Source organism: Spermophilus citellus (genome assembly GCF_964194105.1).
Source record: "Spermophilus citellus genome assembly, chromosome: 18".
NCBI lineage: Eukaryota > Metazoa > Chordata > Mammalia > Rodentia > Sciuridae > Spermophilus > Spermophilus citellus.
The window spans coordinates 65306499-65327589 of record NC_138200.1 but is presented as its reverse complement, the minus strand read 5'-3'; the positions used below and the strand labels follow the sequence as shown (position 1 = coordinate 65327589).

Genomic DNA, 21091 nt, shown 5'->3' with positions numbered 1-21091 from the left:
GTTGGGCCCTCTCTCCGGCTTCCCCTGTTGACGTGGCCAACGGGGCGCTGCCCCAGGAGGAAGGCCTGCAGAGCTGGGCCCAAAGAGGCCTGGGGGGCACAGCCATCCCTCGTTGCTTTGATGCTGTGTGGGTGTAAGGAGAAACAGGGCGGGTTTTCTTTTTGTTTTTTAATCTCAGAGAATTTTTTTCAGAATCATGACCAAGCAGAATTTCCATGTATCCAAAAAATACTGAGCTTTTTCTGATAGGTTCCACTCTTGAGAAACGATACGCATAAGCTTTAGATCTTGTCCCTGATAGATATGACTGATAGTAATGATCCTAATTAAAAAGTGTATGTGTGATTGGAAAAAGATTAGAAGGGAATATATTAAAACCCAAGTGATGATTCTCTCTCCAGGTAATTAACATTAAACTAATATCTTTTTCTATTTTTAATTTCCTTTACAATAACCACGATTGCTGTAATAATCAGAAAGGAAATGTTAGACTCCAAAGTTATTCGGGGATTGAAGAATCTTTTCCCCAATTCTACTTTACATCCTTTTCTCGGTTTACTTTGGCGATGGCCTGGTTTTAGTAAATTCACAGCGTCATGCAGCCAGCCTCACCATCTACGTTAGAACTTCATCACCCTTAAAAAGAAACCATCTGTGCTAAATCTGCGTACTCCTACTGCTCCTGTCTCCACAGACTTGCCCGTCCTGGACACTTAATAAATGGCACCACACAGTGTGTGACCTTTGGAGTATGGCTTCTTGCACTCAGCACAGGGTTTGGAGGCTCGTCCACTTGGTAGCCTGTCACTACTCCATTCCTTTTCCTGGCTACATCAGAGTTCACCGAGTGGATGGACCATGTTCTGTCCATCCATTCTTTAGTTGATGGACATTTGGGTAGACCATGTTTTGCTGTTGTGAATAAAGCTGCCACCAACATCTGTGCATGAAGGACCAGATTTACCTGTGCTATGATGTCCCTAGAGCAGTAAGACTCTAAACGCCTCCTCCAAGAAGGTCCCTTAGATGAACAGGGAGCCTGCAGCTGCCCGGGTGGAGGGGCTGGCTTTATGTGCGCAGAACGCTCGGATTTCAGCAAGAGTCTTCAGGAGACAGCTCTGGCTCCAGTTGCTGTTCCCGTGTTTCCCCGGAACTGGTCCTGGGGCCTGTAGCCTGGGCCTTACCTGGGGGTCACGAGTGCAAGGGGCTGCAGGTGGGGGTGGTGTGCCAGGTGGGGTTGTCTGTGCAGAATAGACTGGAGGAGGAGAGGGAGAGGGAGCAGGGCCCCTCCACGAGCCCCATGAAGCCTGACCTCGGGCTCTTTCCCAGTCCTAGTAGGGAACTGGAGGCATCTGAATCCAAGGCCTCCCTTCCCTCACTTGGGGGAGGAAGAGTGTGTGGTGGGGCCGGTCTGTGACTAGAGCAGGGGTCACACCACGAACAACGAGAGAGACCTCAGCTGGCACCTCGCTGGCCTCTCAAGGAAGCTGGAGGTCTCAGTTTGGGGACAGTGATCAGCAGATTGGGCCCTCTGAAGAGAAGCCACTGTCCAGATGTGGGCTACTGGGCACATGCTGAGGGGGACAGCTGGGGTTTGAGACCTGCCATGCACTGACCCCCAATTTCTCTGTGTTTCTATTGAACCTTCACTCAGAAGCCAGATCTATCACGGCACGTGAACAGGACTCCAAACTCGCTGGCGCCCTTGCTCTAAGGCAGAGAGTGAAGCAGTCCCACCCCTCCCTTGGCTTATCTTCTGAATGATTTTGTTAATTCCTTGTGTTCTATTTGGTGAGGCTTTTCAGCACCAGGATTTTACAAATAATTTTTTAGCATGCGCCCCATAGGCCAAGAACCACGGTTTTTAAAACTCATAAACATTTTTCATTGCTTTGTTAATAGAGAACTGATAATTTCATTTTAGGAAGCACACACATGGAAAAAATTTAATAGTGAGCCTGATAGAAAACAAGTCTGCAAAATGAAGTGCCCGGTTTGTACGTGTGCAACCTGAGGTAGAGCTGAAGCAATTATCCTCATGATCCGGATTTAAACATCCTTTTAGAAAAGACAATAACCAGAACCTAAACTGTTCATTAATTTTTAAAATTCAACTCTTTGGCTTTTTTGTTTCCATTTTGCTGACTTCAGAGAAAGTAATAAAGGGAAGAATTGACTTGGAGGCCCTGTTTCAACATGACAGTTTCATTCTATCCTCTCTGTCAATCATCATTTACTGGGACTCCGCCTGGAGGCAAATGCACAGGACACAGGGGTCCTGGTGCCTGCTGCTGACACGCCAGTGGTCGGTGCAGGAGCAGGTACGTCAACACACACAGGTTGGCCTTCCGCGCAGGAAGAGAGGGGACACTAAGTAAGGCTCAGAGGCATGGCACAGTGAGCTGTCTGGGGACCGGCTTCAGGAAGATGACATTTGAGTGTGCTGGAAGCCAGGACACTTGGTGGGAAGCAGGCAGATTGTTCTAGGGGGAGGAAGTGGTGCAGCTATCTTGAGAGAAGTTCAAAGACATTATAGCAGGACCATGGCTCTGGTAAAAAGCAGAGGGTGCTGGAGACGCAAGAAGAACTTGGAGTGACGGGAGTGTGGATGGGAAGACCACCGGGAGGTCAGGACTGTGGTGTGAGTGACATGGAGGTGCCCTGGGGAGGCAGACAGGGGCAGGGCAGAGGCTGGCTTCAGAAGCTGGGCAGACATGGAGGCCAGCTCTAGAAGGGTAGGGGCAGAGCCTCGTGGAGGATGGGTTCTAGCTTGGGGACCGGGCAGTTGTGATGCTGTTGCCAAGCAGGGCACTGGGTGGTACTGAGGGGGACCAGATCACTTAGGCAGGATGAATTGAGCTGGTGCACGTGGGTGTGATGACAGTCATTTTAATGCCCAAATCAGTTTCTTTCCCATAAAAATGAATGAAAATATCATGTTGAAGATGGTCAATATGGGAGTGTCCTGCTGACTGGTAGTTGGCCATTGGCTTAAATGTCCCTAGTCAGCTGGAGGCACACTCCCTGAATTGATGGCGGGTTGAAGTTGGCATTTTTCTGGCTAACTTTCTGACGCAGTGCCCTGCTCCGAGCAGAGGGCTGGGCGGCTCATCCCTTCCCTAGAAAACTGGTCAGATCACCACCAGGGGGTCACAGATGGCGTGTCGCTGACTGCCTGGATGAGTTTGTAATGGTAAATTCAGAAAATCATCCCACGACTCAGCTCAAGTCAGCTCCAACGCTTCTGGGGTCCTCATGACAACTTAGCAGGTGGAATTTGCCTCATGATGCAGGTGGGAGACTGAGGTTGGAGGGTCAGTTGTCCTGTAGCAGCCCTGCTAATGAGCCAGGCTCATTCCAAGGCCACGGGTGAGAGTTGGGGGGCAGGGTGTCTCCATACAGCTCTGACTGCAGCCTCTTGGGCACCAGACTCAAGAGTTGTTTTACGGGGCCATTTTCTCCATGACAAAATTGTAGCTAGTATTTTCAACTTGATTGATATTTTGCTGTACTTGAAATAACAAGGAACGATGGCTGGGTTTTCAATTTATTTTTCTTCCTCAATTAATACAACAGCAGAGATAAGGGATATTAAGCTGGCTTAATTGGGTTGCCATCTTAACTAATGGCTTGATTTTATCCAAACTAGCATCTTTTAAGTAGAATCAATCTAAATGATCTTCCTCTGTCCCTCATGTGGTCCAGAGCTTGGTTGATGGACGTAAAGAGAAAGCCCACACAAACTGAGGCTTCTTTTGAAGTCCAGATTCCCTGTTGGGGGGCTGTGGTCATCTGTTGGATCAGTCACCATTTCACTGTGGGACCGGATAGCATGCTCCTTCCTTTCTATCAATCTGAATGTACTTTGAACAATATTTCACTTTGGAATTAGTGGTATTTTCAGAATATCTATCATACAGGGGACTAAGGGAAAAGACAGATTGGGACGTGAAATATCTTAGCCTATGAAAAATCATGATCATAGCTGATTCCACTTTAATGTTATCGCTGTTATGCTAGTTCTATATCTGTGTGTCTTCCTGGTAGACGCATTTTTCACTGACAGACCCGCACATACTTTATACAAGTTGCTAAGTCATGAAAACCAGCTGCTGAATTTAGGGGTAATTTGGCTTGTTTTAATGTGATCACTTCCCTGCTCTTTCAGATGGAAATAGATGGCGGACACGACACTTTTGGTAATCATGGAGAGACTTCACATGGATTCTGGACATGGCACGGACTTTCTATTTCATATGCACTGAGCCTCAGGAAGAACTAACAGAGGTATATGTGTTTTTCTTTCTTTTTCTTTTGAAATTCTCTGCATAGCACGGGTGCTGGGCAAGGACATTGGATGTAATCAGAGCAAAATATTTGTCTTTGTTGTTTGGAGCCAACAAACTGTTGTTGCAGCACAAGAGCCTAATTCAGTAACCATCACTGAGTGCTGAGCCCCGTACAATTCCCCAAAAGCAGGAGAGAAGGTTGCAGTTACAGGTGAGGAGGAGGCTGCAGGACCAGACCAGCAGAACCTGGCCCGAGCACCCCAGTGAGATTCAGAACTGTTGAAGAAATTGCTGCTGACAGTGTTCAGCCCACAGGAGACAGTGCAATGACATTTGACCTTCTGGTGACCTCCTGAGCAGGGTGGTCCTCACCTAGGAGTGGCCAGAGCTAGTTGCTACTGCTTTGCTCACTGTCAGCACATCCTCCAGAGGATTGCTTTGATTGCCTTTCCTGAACATTCTTTCTCCAGCGTGGTATTTTCCTAACAGTTATTATTTTTCCTTTCTTCAGACAGGGCAGCAATTCTGTGCTCATTGAAGTCTTTAGGAAGAGTTTCTGTGCTCCGAAGGCTCTATCTTAACCTTTTCGGAAAATCTGGACCATGTGAGACAAATGATGATATCCATCTCTAAAGATAAAGTGCTTGCCAACATTAAAGGTCGTCTCTTACTAATGTACCGGATTAAAGGCGTCACTCACCCAATCATTTAACTACAGGAAAACAAAAGCATTTCAATTATACGCAAATGATCTTCTTAGGTAATTTGTAGCTCATTAAAATTGATAACAGATGGTTGGTTTCAAAACATCTCTTCACCCCCAAATTTTCAGTTACAACCTAGGCAATATCCATGTTGCTAAGAAGCACGATTCTAGACTTTGTCAACTATCTTGGGGTCCCAAGCCAAAACATCCAAAGAGTCTTTGTTTCTGTTAACCTTGGGTTTCCCGCCCGGGCCTGTTCTTTGCATTACTTCATTCTGATCTTCCAGTTCTAGCCTCTGAGAGGAGCCTCAGAGAAAACGCTCTCGTGGCTGTGTCTCATAACTGTTCTCAGCCAGTAGACCTGTGGGTGGCCAGTTATCATGGTGCCACGTCTGCCCTTTGCAAAGCATTCTGGGGCCTGCAGAGGGCTTGCTTTGCTTTGTTTTCTCTGTAGAAATCCTATCACTGTCCTTTCTGGAAGAACTGGTCCTTCTCTCAGCAGATGAAGGTCCTCCTTCCCTGGGACAGGGAGATGCTGAGGCTGTCTGGAGGGTAAGCAGGTATTCAGAGAAGGCCCCAAAGGTCACAGGCTCCAGCTGACGAGGTACGTGCTCTTGTGTAGCCATACATTTTAAAAGTTCCTACTGCCACACAGAAACTGTTCACGCGCCATAAATACGTAGCTTGAATTCCCACCGTACGGACGTACCCTTGCGACCCAGCACTAGCAGACCCAGGAACCATCCTCCAGGGCCCCGGCAGCTATGATTTATTTTGCCTGAGCTCTGTCTTTTCATAGATGGAGTTGTTCAGCACGTGATTTTTTTTTTTTTGGTTGTTGTTTGAGCATTCTTTTGCTCAACATTATATTTTGAGATACCTCTGTGAATACATTTTGCGGTTGTGTAGACACTAGCATGTGAATGACCCGTCTATCCTTCTACTTTTGCTCTGTGTTGGATGATTTCCAACTTGGGGTTCTTATGGGTAGTGCTGTGAAGAGCCTTCTGGTGGCACCTGAGTTTTGGAGAACCTATTTTTGATAGGCTAAACTGTACTTGGCGAGTGATTCTGGGATGGTAGGGGGTACGTGCGCTCAGCTTCAGTTGGCACTGTGTTTCCAAAGGTCTTGTACAAGGCACACGCTGCCAGCTGTGGGTGAGCTCTGCTCATGGCTCAGCCTTGTTGGGACTTGGGATTTCCCACCTTTGCATTTCAGCTGCTTTGCAGATGTGTTCTTGAAGTTCCTTTATTAGTATGCATGCTAATTTGTTACTATAGTTTAATCCATATCTTCTTCATTAATTAAATAGAGCATCTTTCTGTGTGTTTACTGGCCCTCTTTTGTGAGGAACCTGTTCAGCCCCTTGCCCGTTCTTCTTTGGGTGGTCTTTTTCTTCCAGACTGCAGGGTTTCTTTGTACCATGTCACCTCCTTCTCTAGCTTGTTAACATTGAGTTCTGCCGGTTCCCAGCACCTCTTCCTCCCCAGACCTCCAACCCAGGCATCTCCACACCATGCAATTCTGCAATTCGCGGTCTTGATGGCATCGTGGGTGAAAGACAGTTCTTACCTTTAACACACAAGCTCTGGACGTTAAGGTCATGACATGCTGTGCTCTCTCTCCCTTTGTGGGCGGTATTTTCATGTCTCACTAAGACATCTTTGCTTACGCCAAGGACGCACCTGCCTCTTGTTTCTAACCCATGTGTCGTCTCACCTCTCGTATTCCGCTCTGTGACATATTTAGAATCGATGGCTGGATGGGGCTTAAGGGGGTCTAGGAGGTTCTTCTTCCACATGTCGATCCACACAGCCCAGCGCGGTTGGCACCAAGCCCTTGCTTTCCCTCTGCACCGCTGACACCCGTCCTCCTAACAGCTGGACGGTGTCTGTGTGGGGGTTCTCCTGAGCCTCTATTCTGTTTTTCTGGCCACTGCCCCTCATCCCCATGCAAACACCCTGCGGTTTTAATGACCCTTGTTTCCTAGTAGATCTGGATAGAGGTGGGTGATTCTTCTAGCTGATTCTTCAAGATTGCCTTGGCTCTGTTTTATTTTAATATTTATGTTTTAGTTGTAGGTGGACAGAATATCTATATCTTATTTTTAGGTGGTGCTGAGGATCAAACCCAGTGCCTCCCGCATGCTAGGCGAGCGCTCTACCTCTGAGCCACAACCCTAGCCCTAGGTTGGCTCTTTTTAGCTCCTTATATTTCCATATAAATTCCACGGTCAGCTTATCAATTCTGTCGCCTCCCCGAACTATCTTTGCTGGGATTTTTCTTGGTCTTCCTCTGTCAGTGGGAGAGAACTAACATTGAATCAGCGTCGGGTCTTCATGCTGTGTGAACGTGGACCTGTTCTATCTCCGTCTCTGTGTACACATGTATTTCTTTTTCTTTTTTTCTTTCTCAGGTTGGGACTGATCTGACCTCAGGGGAAATTGCTTAGTCTTTGTGTTAGTCAGCTTCTTTCCATCACCGTGAGGAAACAGCTGAGGAAAACAGGTTCTAGGAGGAAAGATTGATTTCGGCTTGTGGTCTCCGAAGCTTCAGTCCCTGGTCAGTGGCTTTATTGCTTAGGGCCTGAGTGAGACAGAGTCACCCAGAAGGGAGGAAAGGGGCCTGAGGGCACGTCCCCAGGGCCTGCTCCCCAGGACCTGGGTCCCATCTCCCCACATTCATCCAGCTGTGAATCTATCAGTGAGGTCAGAGCCCTCCCGGTCCTGTCGCTTCCCCAAAGCCACACCTCTGAACACTGCTGCAGGGGACCAAGCGCTCAAGACGAGAGCTTTTGGGGGACCACGGCGCAAGACGTTTGCTGAAGCAGCAGCTCTTCCTGCACCTTTATCAGATAAGGGATTTTCCTATTTTTTTTTAATCTTGCATCATCGTAGAATTTTTTTTTCAAATGCAACTATTATGACGATCATATCATGTTTGCTGAGTTCGTTAATATTTTGTTAAGAATTTTAAAATATATGCTCGTTTGATCTGTAACTTTTATTTCTCATAAGACTTTGTCAGGTTTTGGACAAAACCCGGTCTCCTGAAAAGAGCTGCCAAGTGTTGCTTCTACTTCTATTTCAGGAGGAGTGTGCAGGTTGGTGGTTTTCATTCTTCATTATTTGGAAGCCTGTAGGAAGCTGTCTGGGCCTTGAATTTTCTTTGTGGAAAGAGTTTCAACAACAGATTTTTCTTTCCATATTGAGTTATTAAAGATTTTTCTACTTCTTCTTAGATAATTTGGTATAGTTCTGAAAAACTTCACATCACATCTGAAATTGCCAAATTCATTTCATAAATCTGCTCACAGTACTCTTTTGACGTCTGTAGTCAATTCCTCCTTCTATACTTGATATTGTAATTGGTTTTTTTAACCTTTTTAAAAGCGATACACCAGTATTGACATGAATTTATTAATTTTATGAAATCTTTTCTAAGGACCAACTGACTTCATCTTGTATGTATGTTTTGAATTTCCATCTGAGCACTGCTCATTCTACAAGTGTGGATATTTTGGAATTTCATTATTCTCTCCCTAATATTTTCTATGCAACATTCTTCTTGATTAGGACTTATGAGCAGGGTATTGTTTATATCAGGCAGCTAGGGGTTTCCAGCTGTATCGTAACCTTAACGTCTATCTTAGTTTCATTGTGTTGGGAGAGATACTCTAAATCATGGTAGTTTAAAAAATTGTTACCTTCTCTATCTCTGCACATGAACAACTTTGGTAAAAATTTCCCGTGAACCTGAGGGAAGGAATTGGGCTGCTGCACTCGGCTCTGTGCGTGTTTGCTGCTCAGGCTCGCCCCTGGGCTGCGCAAGGGCTCTGCGTCTTTGCTTCTGGTTGTTTTTGCTGGGAATGTGAGGGGTGCTGACGTCTCCCACAGGGACCGCGGGCCTGCCTGCTTCTCTTCTCTGTCTCCTCTGCTCTGTGTATTCTGACCCACGCTGCTGGGTGCACACAGGTTCAGGGTTGTGAAGCGCGATATCTGGCCTGAGGTTGCTTCTTTCACTGTCATGACATGGCCCCTTTGCCTCTCGTCATGTTTCCTGTGTTAAAATCTGCCTTCAAGCTGCCTTTGGGAGTATAGGATCATCTCTTCTCTTCTATGTGGTCACTAAAAGTGTGTTCTTTGTAACATCAGTTTGTTGATTTTTAAAAACAGTCTGATAATCTCGGTGTATTATCAGTTGACATTTAATTGTGGTGTCACTAGGGTTATATTTGGCCTATTACTATGCTTTTCTATTTGGCTCATTTTGAAAACGCCCTTTCCTGTCTCTCTGGATGAATCAGACATTTTCCCTTTTGTTGATTTGTTAGCCTTACACCTTTTTTCTGTTCTTCTGTGCTCGCTGCAGGTCACGGTGTAGATATTTGGCTCCTTGCAGCTGGACACCAAGCATGGTGGTGCCCTCATCTCCAGTGACGCGGAGCTGGCCCTCACTGCCTTCTCCAGCCCCCCTCCTTGTCATGGTCATTGTGTGTTTTAGATCTGTCAGTGTTTTGAAGCCCTCATGCCATGTAATTATTAGCTCACCATATTTTACCTTCTGTTTATATGCTTCTTGCATTTCCATGCCTCCCGGGATTTTCCCTCTGTCTGAAATATTCTTTTGTAAAAACCATCTGCTTACGGCACAGTCCCTCGTTTCTTTTATTTGTCTAAAAGGGTCTTTAATTCATCTTCATTATGCAGGAAGAATCTGAGGCCTATAGAATTCTTGATTGGCAGGTACAATCTGGTAAGGGTTAGTTTGTGGGAGGTACTACTGGGAGGTGGCAGAGGCTTTAGGAGGTGCCGCCCAGTGCAGGGACTTGAGGCCTTGGGGGTGTCCTTGCAGGGGACCCTGGAACTGCAGCCCTGTCCTTTTCCTCTCTGCTCCTTGGCTCACGGTATTAGTGGCTTTGCTGTGCTACCAGCTCTTGCCACAGTGTGCTGCCTCTCTGCAGGCCCAGATCATGGCACCAATCCATCAGGGATTGCAACCTGTAAAACTCAACCTTTTCTCTTCATAAGTTGACTGTCTCTGGCATTTCATTCTAGTGATGGGAAACTGACTAATTCAGCAGGTGTCTTTACTCAGAGGGTGTCATTCATTGCTGGATTTCCTCATTCCTATTTAGAAGTCAGCCATAAGTCATATTGCTGCTCTGTTGTGGGAAAATGTCCTTTTTCTTCTTTGCAGTGTTGGAGATGGGAACCCAGGGCCTCCTGCATGCTAAGCAGGCTGCCTGGTGCTGAGCCACATCCCCAGATGCAAATGTCTGTTTCAATCTCAGGCTGCTTTTAACACTTTCCCTTTGATTTTGGTTTTGATCTGTTTGACACTTCTCCTGAAATGTGATTTTTCCTCAAATTCACCCTGTTAGTGATTTGCTGAATTTCTTGAATTAACAGGTAGATGTCTCTCATTCCTTTTGGAAACTTCCCAGGCACTCTATCTTCAAATATTTTTTTCCTGTTCTATCCTTCGGTGACTCCAGTTTCATGAACGCCCCACGAGTCTCTTATGTGATTTTTTTCTGATTCTTTGCTCTCTCTGTGCTGTGCGGAGGGTGTTTTCTGTAGATTCTGCTTCCAGGTCATGGATCTTGCACTGTTAACCCACCTGTTTACTTCTTAGCATCGGGTGCAACGTACCTCTGTGCTGGAATATCCGTTTCATTCTCTCTTCCAGATTCCAAATCTCTGGAATACTCTCCTCTGCTTTTGGCTAGTGTTGTCTTCCAGTCCCTTGAACGTGTTAGAGGTGGCGATTTCAGAGTCCGTGGGTGCCAACTCAAATGTCCAGGTCCTTGTTGGTCTGACTTTTCTCTGGATCATCACTTGCATATTCTGGCTTTTCTATGGGTCTAGAGATTTTTTTAAAAATAAATGTGAACGGGGCATTATGTACCAAGGAGTGACGGAGGCTCCCGATGACCCATTACCTGCATTTTCTCTCTTGTGTTGGCCAGTTCAGCTGAGGACTCAGATGGGTCAGGCTGGGCTGCAGGTTTAATGAGACTTGGTCACCTCTGCATACCCTTGGTGCTCACTGTGGCACTCCTGGAGTATGGCTGGCCGCCTTGCGTATCTCAGCCCTGACGGGCTGCAGGAGACGGCTCTCCGCCTTCCAGCATGAGCAACCCGGCTCTCCAGCCAGCCCCGGCCCTACCCTCCAAGCCCTTGTGCTTTGCAGATCTGTCAGGTATCTTAAGTGGGGACAGCTGTGTGTTGGAGGAGGGCGGCTTCCTCTGGGTGGTTTCTGACTCCTCTGAGGCCCTGGAGATCTCACTCTGTCTCTGAAAGCCATTTGTCCCTGGTGGAAAGGTGGCGCTGTGTTGAAATCTCCTCAGGTTTCTTGCTTGCCCCTGGGACTCACCTGGCTCCCACCAGTGTCTCTGCTTCCTTCCCCTCCCTCCCTGGGCCTCTGCCTGGGCCAGGCCTGACCTCCTCTCCCAGAATCAAGAGTGGCCCAGAGGAAAGCCAAGGCCGTCAGAATGCCCCCCCCCTCCCCCCTGTGTTGAGTTTGCTTAGGCCTCACGGCTTCTGTGGCTCGAGGATGCCCTTATGGTGAATATTTTTTTGTACCATTTAATTTTCATAATTCACCTGCATTTTTCTAATTTGACGCTGGGGACGTCGGTTCACTACCCTAGAAGTTCCTGCAGCCTTTATTTGATCAACCTGCTCGGGCAGATTCCCGAGTGATGTCCTTGTTTGGAGAAAATCAAGTTAAGAGATTCAGCTTTCCTCCTGTTTAATGACAAAAATGCTTATTCTTTCATTCCATCAAACAAATTGAATCTTTATGAAATTAAGAAGACAAATGCTCACTTCGGAAAAAGCGGAGACCTCCATTAGCGCTGACGACTCTGATCTAACAGGTGTCGGCTTTCCTGGTTGAACATGACACCTGGAGATGTGTTTTCTGAGTGACAAAAGGAAGCCTCTACATGAAAGTCCCTCTGATTTGCGAGGCCTTTGAAGTGTCTGTCCTTGTGCCGTGAGTCTTTTGGGCCGTGTTCAGCGTTCTCGTGTCCAACGATGGTTCTGCGTGTTAATTAACGTTCTGTTTTCTGTCTCTTCAGGGACCCTTTCAGTCCTCTGGAAACATCTGTGATTGCGGAGTTTGAATTTCCTGGTTTGACACCAGAGTCAGGAGAGCTGGATGCAGGTCCGGTCCAGGCTGGGTTTTCCTTGGGTCATGGGAGGACTCTCCTTGCTTGGCTCTTTCTTTTCCAGAACCCCCGTCTGGAGAAGAGCTGGTGTGGCTCCTGACGGGGGTGGAGGGCCGGGCGCTTCACCTTCCCGGGTCCCACAGCTGTGATCAAAGAAGGCTGGCTCTTGTTTCCAGGAGAGGACGCCCAGCCTCCGAGCGGGTGACCAGCACCCCAGGCAGCTCACACGCGTGCGGCCTGTGGGGAGGACAGGGACACCCCGTCCCCTGCAGGAGCTCTGCAGGACTCCTCAGGTCCTAACTGTTCTGTAAGTAATGTCCTCGAATCAGACAGCCAGTGAGTGTCACCCCAGAACGTGAAACCAGGCGGCCGCTTTCACGCAGGGACTTTCCAGAAGTTTCAGGATGTGAGAGGCCAAGGGCAGGGAAGGGATTCTAGGAGGAACTTTATTTTCCTCTTTGTGGTGCTAGGGATGGACCCCAGGGCCCTGTGCATGTGAGAGGGGCACCTATAAAGAGCCATGGGAAGAGTCACCTTGACATACCAGGACCCCAAACTAAGTGTTTAGCTCCAAACTGCTGCTGGCTTTTAGGAATAATGGGAGAGCAAAAGGTCTCTGCACTTGATTCAACAGACATTTCAGCTAAACATAGCTCCAATCTGCTGTGCCCTGCCCCCATGTCAGTCAGTACCACATGCCATCAGGCCTTCACAGTGTGTGGGACATCTCCAGAACCTGGTCCCTCTCACCCTCATCCTGTTACTGGTCCACACTGCCATCTTCTCGAGATTGCACCGTTCCCTACAGTGTGACGTCACAACAGCAGGTGCTGGTGGCACTTGGGACTGTACTGCTCTTCGCACCAGCCGGCCAGCTCCCTGCTCAATCTCTAGCACGTGCAGCAGGGGCTGCCACGTGGACGTTGCATTATTAAGTTTTGAACCACAAATGTTTTGTCACTCAGTGACTGGCTACATGCGCCCAGTGTCCTTTCATGGCAGTGTACAGGATAAAGCACCAGGGACAGTTCAGCCATCGGGACAAGGATGTCCTCTGGCACTTTCCAGCAGCGTGTGTCACACACGGAATCCTCTTTGCAGAGGAGCACATGGCATGTGGGTGAGAGCTGCCAGCGTGGCTTTAAGCCCCAGAGCCGCCTGCCACAGAGCACAGCGAGCCCAGGCCTGAGCCCCAGCTGGACAGCATGTGTCCACAAGGACCAGGGCATCCTGGGCCCTGGAGGACCTGGGTGGCTGTGTGTGCTGGGACACCTGCTTTCCTACTCCCACGTCTGATGTCCTCCCCAGGGACACCCCTGGCAGCATCAGCAGAGATGTGAAGACACGTTGGTAACTGAAATGTCCCTGGACGGTGTTTTGCAAATTACTCACCACTGTCGATGGCCAGGAAGAGGGCAGTGTACACGCTGTTGTGGACAAACGGGGACTCGCGGTCCAGCACGGCTGTGGTGTCCACTGTGCCATTGATGGGGTTGATGTTCAGCCAGCCTGCGGGGTCCTTGTAAACAGAGTACCTGAAAAGACAAGACAGACAAACCCCGTCAGACGGCACCTGCCCTGGGGTCCAGAAGGCCTGAGTGGGGGGCGAGAGCCCGTCTGGACCCAGGGACAGGCTGGACACGGACCCAGAGCCTCGCTTCAGTTACAGTCGCTCATTCAGAGAGTGCCAGCTCTGAGAGCGGCTCCCTGTGCCCGTGGCCTCGTTCCGCCTGGGGACGTGCCAGGAGGTGCCCCTGTGAGAGCGGACGAGTTGGAGAAGCAGATTCTGAGGGTCCCGGAGCTCCCCCTGAGGGCTGGGCGCTGACATGGCCAACCACCAGCCACGAAGGACATCACCTTTTTGAGGTTGTGAGAAGTTCATTGTTGAAGTCCAAAGCCTAGCGATGCCTTGGCCTCATGGAAGCCTGCCCCCAGGGAGCCGCCAGCCGAGCCTGACACGTCCCTTGAAATGGGTGGCCTTGGGAACAATGGCCACTTCCATAATCCACCTGAGGGAGCTTTGCTGCCACCCACAGTCTCTGAAACGCCTGTCCCAGGAGACACGTGTCCCCGCAGCCCTTCAGTCTGCTGACAACCATCTCTGCCCGGCACAGCCAGGGTGGGGTCTAAGGACGCTTAAAACGCAGCTGAACCAGCAGGTGAGGGGCTCGTGAGCAGCCCGTACCACCCGAGTCCTCAGGCCCTCCCCCTGCAGCCCCGGAGTGTCACCTTCAGGGGAAGGCTTTGCAGATCTGGTTAAGTCAACCACCTGCCAAGGGAGGCTGTTCTGGGTCACCTGGGTGTGGGTGTGGTGAATGCCGTCACGGTGCCCTCATAAGAGGAAGAGAGGAGATGGGAAGCCCACAGAAAAGAGGCCCGTGTGACCCTGGGGGCAGAGCACAGAGGGGCACAACCCCCAGCCAGGGACACTGAAGTCAGTGGAAGCTGGAGGAGGCAGAGACAGTTCTCCCCTGGAGCTCCGGGGGGATGTGGCCCGAGTGACCAGGGAGAGGCCCCTGCTGAGCCTTAGTCCTGGACAGCCTCGGGGCTCAGGGTTGGTTCAGCAGTGACTCGATGGCAGCCCCCAGCATTACGCTGAGTGTGGATAGCGCCAGGCCCTGCTCGCTGGGCCCTGGCGCCCGCCCGGGGTCAGTTATTCCCTCCTCAGATGAGGACCCCAGGGCCCCTTGTGCTTCGTCACTGTGCTGCGTCACCAAGCTGCCCCTCTGCCTTCTGCTTCCTCCCCTGTGAGCCGGGGACCGTCGCTGTGGCCTCGTGGGGTGGCTCGCAGGCAGAGGGAGGTGCAATCTGCTCTCAGAGTCGGCCATGAAGTGTTGGGGTTCACGGCCGCAGCAGGGTGTCCCCTCTTACCCCATCCGCCGGGGGCACCGTGTGGGGGGTGTTCTGTGAATCCGGAGGATGGGGCTCAGGAACAGCCAGACGGACAGATGGAGAGAGCCGCGGGGCCTCGCCTGGGCCCCACCGCCTGGTGCCTCAGTTAGCATCTCAATATTTTTTAAAAACAGAAGTGAGGTATTCCTCAGGCAAACGGACTGCTTCAAAAACACCAGGCTGTCACTTCAACGATAATCTACATTTCCACTCGGCAAGCGCCTACTATTTTTCAATTCTCCACTCAACATCTCCACTTGGTCCCCCTGTGTGACTTCCTGGGTGGAATCAGTCACCCTGCATGGGTTCTTGCTGCACTGGCCTAGGTTAAAATGCCTGCGGGAGTCCAAAGTGGGCCCGTGTGGACCTGCTGCCTTCACCAAATGCTGAAGACTTAGTATCATTGTGAGGTCAAAGTTGGCCAAAATTAGCCAAGAATGCTTATGTGGACTTAGCTCTGTGCTAAACTCTATGGGTAGCACCACTTTAATGTTGGGATCCTCAACAACCTGGTGATGTGGGTATTACTCTTACTTTGAAAACAAGGTAACCAAAAATCAGAGAGGTTTAGCAACTCACCAAAGGCAGCTCAGCTAAGAAGTGGCAGGGCTGGAATTCAACACAGTTCTGTTGGATTCCAGGGGCTGCACTTTACCCAGCATGGAGTCCGCACAAGGCCAGCTGTTGCCCAGGGTGCAGTGGAGTGCCTGGCATGAGGTGGATGCCCTGTAAATGTTGACTGAATTGTTCCCCTTTCAGGGGGGCAGTCATGGGAGGGGAAGATGCATAGGAAGGTGACATTGTTTCCATTTTGCCAGGTCACTAGATGGCCGTTGATCCAGGAGTGATTTGTGGTGGCTCAACAGATTTGAAGTAATGAAAATTTTAAATGGGCCGTATTTAATCCCCTGATTACTCAGCTGAGTTTAGATATAAATAACAGTGAATTAAGTCATCTGGCTTTCACCTGGGCATGCAAAAAGTGCTCTCTTTCTCTCATTTTTTTGTCTTATGATGCTGCAGTTTTCTGTACGATTAACACCTTTGCTTGTTCTCATGTTGAGAGTGGTGACAGCCAGATAAATGCTCAAAGCCATCCCTAAAATCCCTGTTTGTGTCACATTCCCTGGGACGCTGGGGCTTGCGTGGTTTTGCAGGATGACATCTCACTACTTTTCATTTTATATGTGGTAGCTCAGTTTTCAGTTTTTTGGGAAGCCTCCGTACTGCCATAGGACCCAGCCATACCACTCTGTGGCATTTTTCCAAAGGACTCTGCTCCGTGCGCTCCTGTCTCCTAACAGCCAAGTAGTGGAGCTGGCTGGGTGTCCGAAAGCAGACAGCGGATGAAGAAAATGTGGTTCACATACACAACGGAGCTGTACTCAGCCATACAGAAGAAGGACATTGTGTGTGTCATTTGCAGGAAAATGGCTGGAACTGGAGAGTGTTAAGGAAATCAACCAGATTGGAAAGCCTAGAGCTGTGGATTTTCTCTGCTGTGTGGAAATAGAGGGAAAAGGGATCTCGTGAGGGTGGAAGGGAGAGCTGTAGGTAGAGAACGGCGGCAGGGTCAGCCCAGGAATGACGTGGATCCTCTGATGCCATGTGTGACTGCGCCACACTGTATGATTGATGTGTGCCAATCAAAGGTGGGAACTCACGTGGCACCTGTGGCTGTGCCAGCTGAGCTTTAACGTGACCATTTAACGTTGCTGGTTTCTACTCGCTCACCATCTGGTGCCTCTCCCCATGGACACCTCGTGCTGTGTTACCTTGCTGCCCAGCTTGGCTCTGCCCAGAACGGCACCCCTAGGCAGGGCGGGAGAGGGCCAGACGCCAGGCCGGCTCGCTGCACACGTGACCCCAACCACTCCGGGCGGCGCTCGGCGACGGGGCCTCCTCCCACCCAGCTGCCCGGGACCGCCAGCTGCCTGCTCTTCCACTTTCTGGCTCTTGACCACTTTTGTCAAATCAGCCTTTTTGATCAACTGACTGGCACGCTATGTAAATTTCTGACATTTTAAAGCTGTCTTTTTAATAAACCTTTCAGTATAAAAACACCAGCATGCAAGATGTTTTCTGTGCTTCTAGGCCTGAAAAATGCATATGCCTTATTAAATTGGAATTTCCGGGCAATTTATCTGTAATGTGAACTTTGCTTGTTACAGGATAAAAAAAAATCAAATTAAAACTGGAGTCATTTCAGTCTGTGATGCAGCTTCTCGGAGATGCTCTGGGCTCTCGCCAAGCCCTGGTCTCATCTGGGTGTCAGCGTCAGAGATGCAGGCAGACAGATGAGCCGTGTCCTCCGGGTGCACCAGCAGCCGGGGGTGGGGAGGAAAGCTGGCCACCAGGGGAGGCCCAGGGCCAGGGGTCCACCCGGAAGGACGCTCAGAGCTAAGGGCGGCCACTCTCGGTCCTTGGGGGTGACCTTGCTGGGGAGGAGGAGGCCCAGGGCTTGACAGGTCCCTTCTGCAGGCTTCTCGGGGTCACTCTTTATCTGTGATGTAGGGAACCCATATCTGTGCAGCATGGGCACCCAAATTCCATGAGTTAATTCCTTTTATTTTAGACATAAATAGGTCACCAAGTTATGTAGTGTTCCTAGGGCAGGAAGAGCCAATGGCCCAAAGCCATGAAATAGAGCATCAGAAACAGCTGTTTTTGAACCCTATGGAGATGTCTATGTGTATATCACAGCTATCTATCTATCTGTCCCTCCCTCCCTCCATCCATCCATCCGGTACAGGGAGTTCTTTCTATTGTTACTTCTTCATAACGGGAAGAGATACATAGATCTTTTACATAAGATTTTATGTGCATATGTATATATCCATATATACGGAAATCTGCTACTTGATATGCATGGCAATCGGGTGGTTTGGAAAAGCCAAACCCTTTAATAAATTGTGTTAACTCATTTTAGCCGTTTGGAGAATAAAGAAGTTGGATATCTTTCTGATCTCAGTTCCAAAATGAAATTCCAGATGGATTTAAAAAGCAAAACTTACAAAAAGTCTTAGAAGGAGATACAGGAAGGGGGGAAACGAAGGATCACCCCCCAGATGTAGAGGAGCTCCCACAGCCACGGATGTGCACAGCGAGCCCACAGCAGCGGGACGGCGGACGGTGCCCGACGCAGGACTCTCCCTCACACCACGTGACGGGATCTCAGCTGACAGCTACCCTTTGCTTACCATTTTCTGCCTCTCAAAGTCCCCCAGTCGGAAGCACAGTCTTGGCCTGATGGATTCCTCCTGTCACTGTAGCCCAGTGACTCTGTGTCTGTGGCCCAGGTCACACAGGTTCCCTCTCCTCATGTGGAGGCCGAGAGTCTGTCCCGGCCTCGCAGGGCTGAGGTGGGGGGGGGGGGGGGGGCTGTGTTCCTCTGGAGGGCACAGGACAGCCTCTTTCCTGGCCTTTCTTGTTCTGCAGGCAGCTCACGTCCCTGGCCTGTGGCCCCTCCTTCCCCCTTCAAGGCCAGCCACACTGGCCACAGCTGGCTCCTGGTTGGACTGAGCCCACCCAGAAAATCCAGGATAACATTTTGATCTCAGAGCCTGAACCTTAATCACACTCCAAGTCTCCTTTGCCAAGTCACAAACACCACGGGTTCTGGGGTGGGGACATGGACATCGTTGGGGGCTGCCATTCTGCCGACCACAAGCCCTTTCATTAACCCCTGGTGGCAGGGAATAGCCACCTCCACCACGGTCACCAATGGCCACCTCCACCACGTTAGGGACGTCCCTGTCACAGCATAAGACTGAACCCCCCAGGTGCAGTTTCTGACTGGAGCGGCTGTGCCGTGGCAGGCCTACCCGGAAGGGGAGCTGTAGGAAGAACGGGGCCCTTGGCCCTCGGGCATCTTGGACAGAGGTGAACGTGTCAAGAGAGGGGAGCGTGGGTTTCCCTGGGCTGGAGCCGTTCTCCGAGGTGACCATGGACAGATGCTGGCTGATGCGGGATCGGGGAGGGCTCAGGCAGACCTGAGCCCCCTGCAGCTCCTCCTCCAAAGCGGCAGCAGGGCAGGCTTCCAGGAACGGGGCAGGGGGGGCACAGAGAGCCCCTCCTGTCTGTCGGGACAGCAGGAGCTCCCCACATTCAAGCTCAGATGCCAACCCTGCTAGCCAGCCAAGGGCCATCCTGGGGACAGTGGTCTCAGCCTGCTCTGTGGACTCTTTCCCGCACTGTCCACAGCTGAAACAATGAACTGACGAGAAGACATTCTACTGCTCTTCAGAAACCAGTCCGCTCCTGTTCCTCCCCACCCTCTTCATTCCTGGGGCCACCTGGAAAGCCCCAGGAAGCTGGAAGTCGTGGTGGGATGTGCTCCGTGGGCTTGGCCCCTCTCACGGTCACCCGACAAACACGGTGCGGTCCCTGCAGACAACTCAGACAGTGCAGATGAGTCAAGAGAAGAAAATGACTCCTCCTCCGCCTCCAGCGAGGAGCTCCATTAACCTGTCCGTGGCTCCCGTCCCTGGGGAGGTGTCGCGGGCGCGCTCTCCTCGTGCCTGCCGTCCCCACCTCACTCTGTGAGATACTTTTAGTGTCAGTGCTGTGCCAGGCACGGAGCCTGGGCGGGGTGTGCAGTTCCCAAGGTCAGGAAGGTACACTCCATCAGGGAAGTGGAATTATCGTTGGTCATTTCACACAGGTCATCTGGGTGCACTTGTGATAACCGTGGACTCCGTCTTCTCCACACGAATCACGCGCTCTGAGTGCCTTTCTGTTTTTAGCATCGACTTTCAGTGATGTTTACAGCTGGAAGCCCCTCCCACTGGGCACTTAGGAGGCCCCACACGATGGATGCACATCATGGCAGGTAGTGTCCATGGCCCCAGGTGGTAGAGGTGATCACCCTCATTTTGCAGATGAGGAAACAAAGGTTCCCAGTGGTCCAATACCTTGCCCATATTTTGTCACTTTAAAGCAGCAGGAATGTGGTTCCAATGTGGATCTCTCTGTCCACAGGACACCTTGATTTTTGTCTGTGTTCAGATTGGCCCCTGGGGGCTGGGCATCGTTCTACACCATCAGTTCCAATTTTGGCTTGTGTTGGAGTTCCTAGAGTTGTTGAAGTAAGAGGGATCCTTTTTATTTTCACCGGGTTTCCGGGCAGTTCTGTCACCAAAGCTTGAGAAGCGCCATGCTGTGTGCAGGGGCAGCACTCGGCCAGGCTTTCTTTAGCAGCAACAACCCAGGAGCATGGGACTGGAATCCGCAGAATGGTAATATTTTGAAGGGAAAAAAAAGAATCTACTGGTTCAACACTCTGTTAGAGCCACACTTCTGTCTATAAGTCATACACGCTTGAGGAGGTTAACGTAGTGCAGCACCCATGTGTGGCCACCTCCTCGCTAGATTCTCAGATGACGTTGGCTTAGACGGTTCTCTCATTGGCAGGCTCCCATCACGACTTCAGTGTCACACCTGGGGACTGGCCACGGGGTGAACCAGAAAGCATGACACGGGTGTCAGGGAATTTGTGTCCAGTAGTAATAACGGAGATCTGAGGGTGATTAGCCAACAGCCACACTGCCCCGTGGTCATCCTCTGCACACACAGCAGGACCAGGGCTGTGCCCCAGAACTATGCTTGGGATCCCTGTTCTGGTGCCCGCACTCTCTGACCTGCCAGAAGTTGTGCACGGAGCCTCCTGGGCCAGCCAGGGGACCTGTCGTTGCCTGGACACCAGCTCTGCAAACCTGTTGCCCTCTGCTCCAGCAAACCGAGGCTGCTCCCACCTGCATGGTGACGGGCACGCCTGGCCAGTGTTGGAGGCCTGTGTCCTTGTTAGAGCTGCAAGTCTGCCTGCCGAGGCTGCAGTGGGCGCCTCGCTGTGACCAGCCCTTGTCCTCTGCCCTGCCCTGACCCACTACTCCTCTCCTCTCGCCTATATGAACACAGGAGTCTTCACAGGGATGCTGTATCCACGTCTTTAAAGGGTCATCTCACTATTGCTTTAGCCAAGTTGATCACAAAGAAAAACAGGAACATTCAGAAAAACAGATCCAATG

The 21091-nt window shown here is 50.4% G+C and overlaps 1 protein-coding gene across 1 annotated transcript in view; it reads right to left on the bottom strand.

Moving 5' to 3' along the window:
- The window catches only part of CDH13 (cadherin 13), an 880020-nt gene that overhangs the window by 15810 nt on the left and 843119 nt on the right, over window positions 1-21091 (bottom strand). Inside the window, exon 11 of the mRNA XM_081274813.1 lies at window positions 13566-13708. Within this exon, the coding sequence (XP_081130939.1) occupies window positions 13566-13708 (143 nt within the window). The remainder of the gene's footprint in view (window positions 1-13565; window positions 13709-21091) is intronic.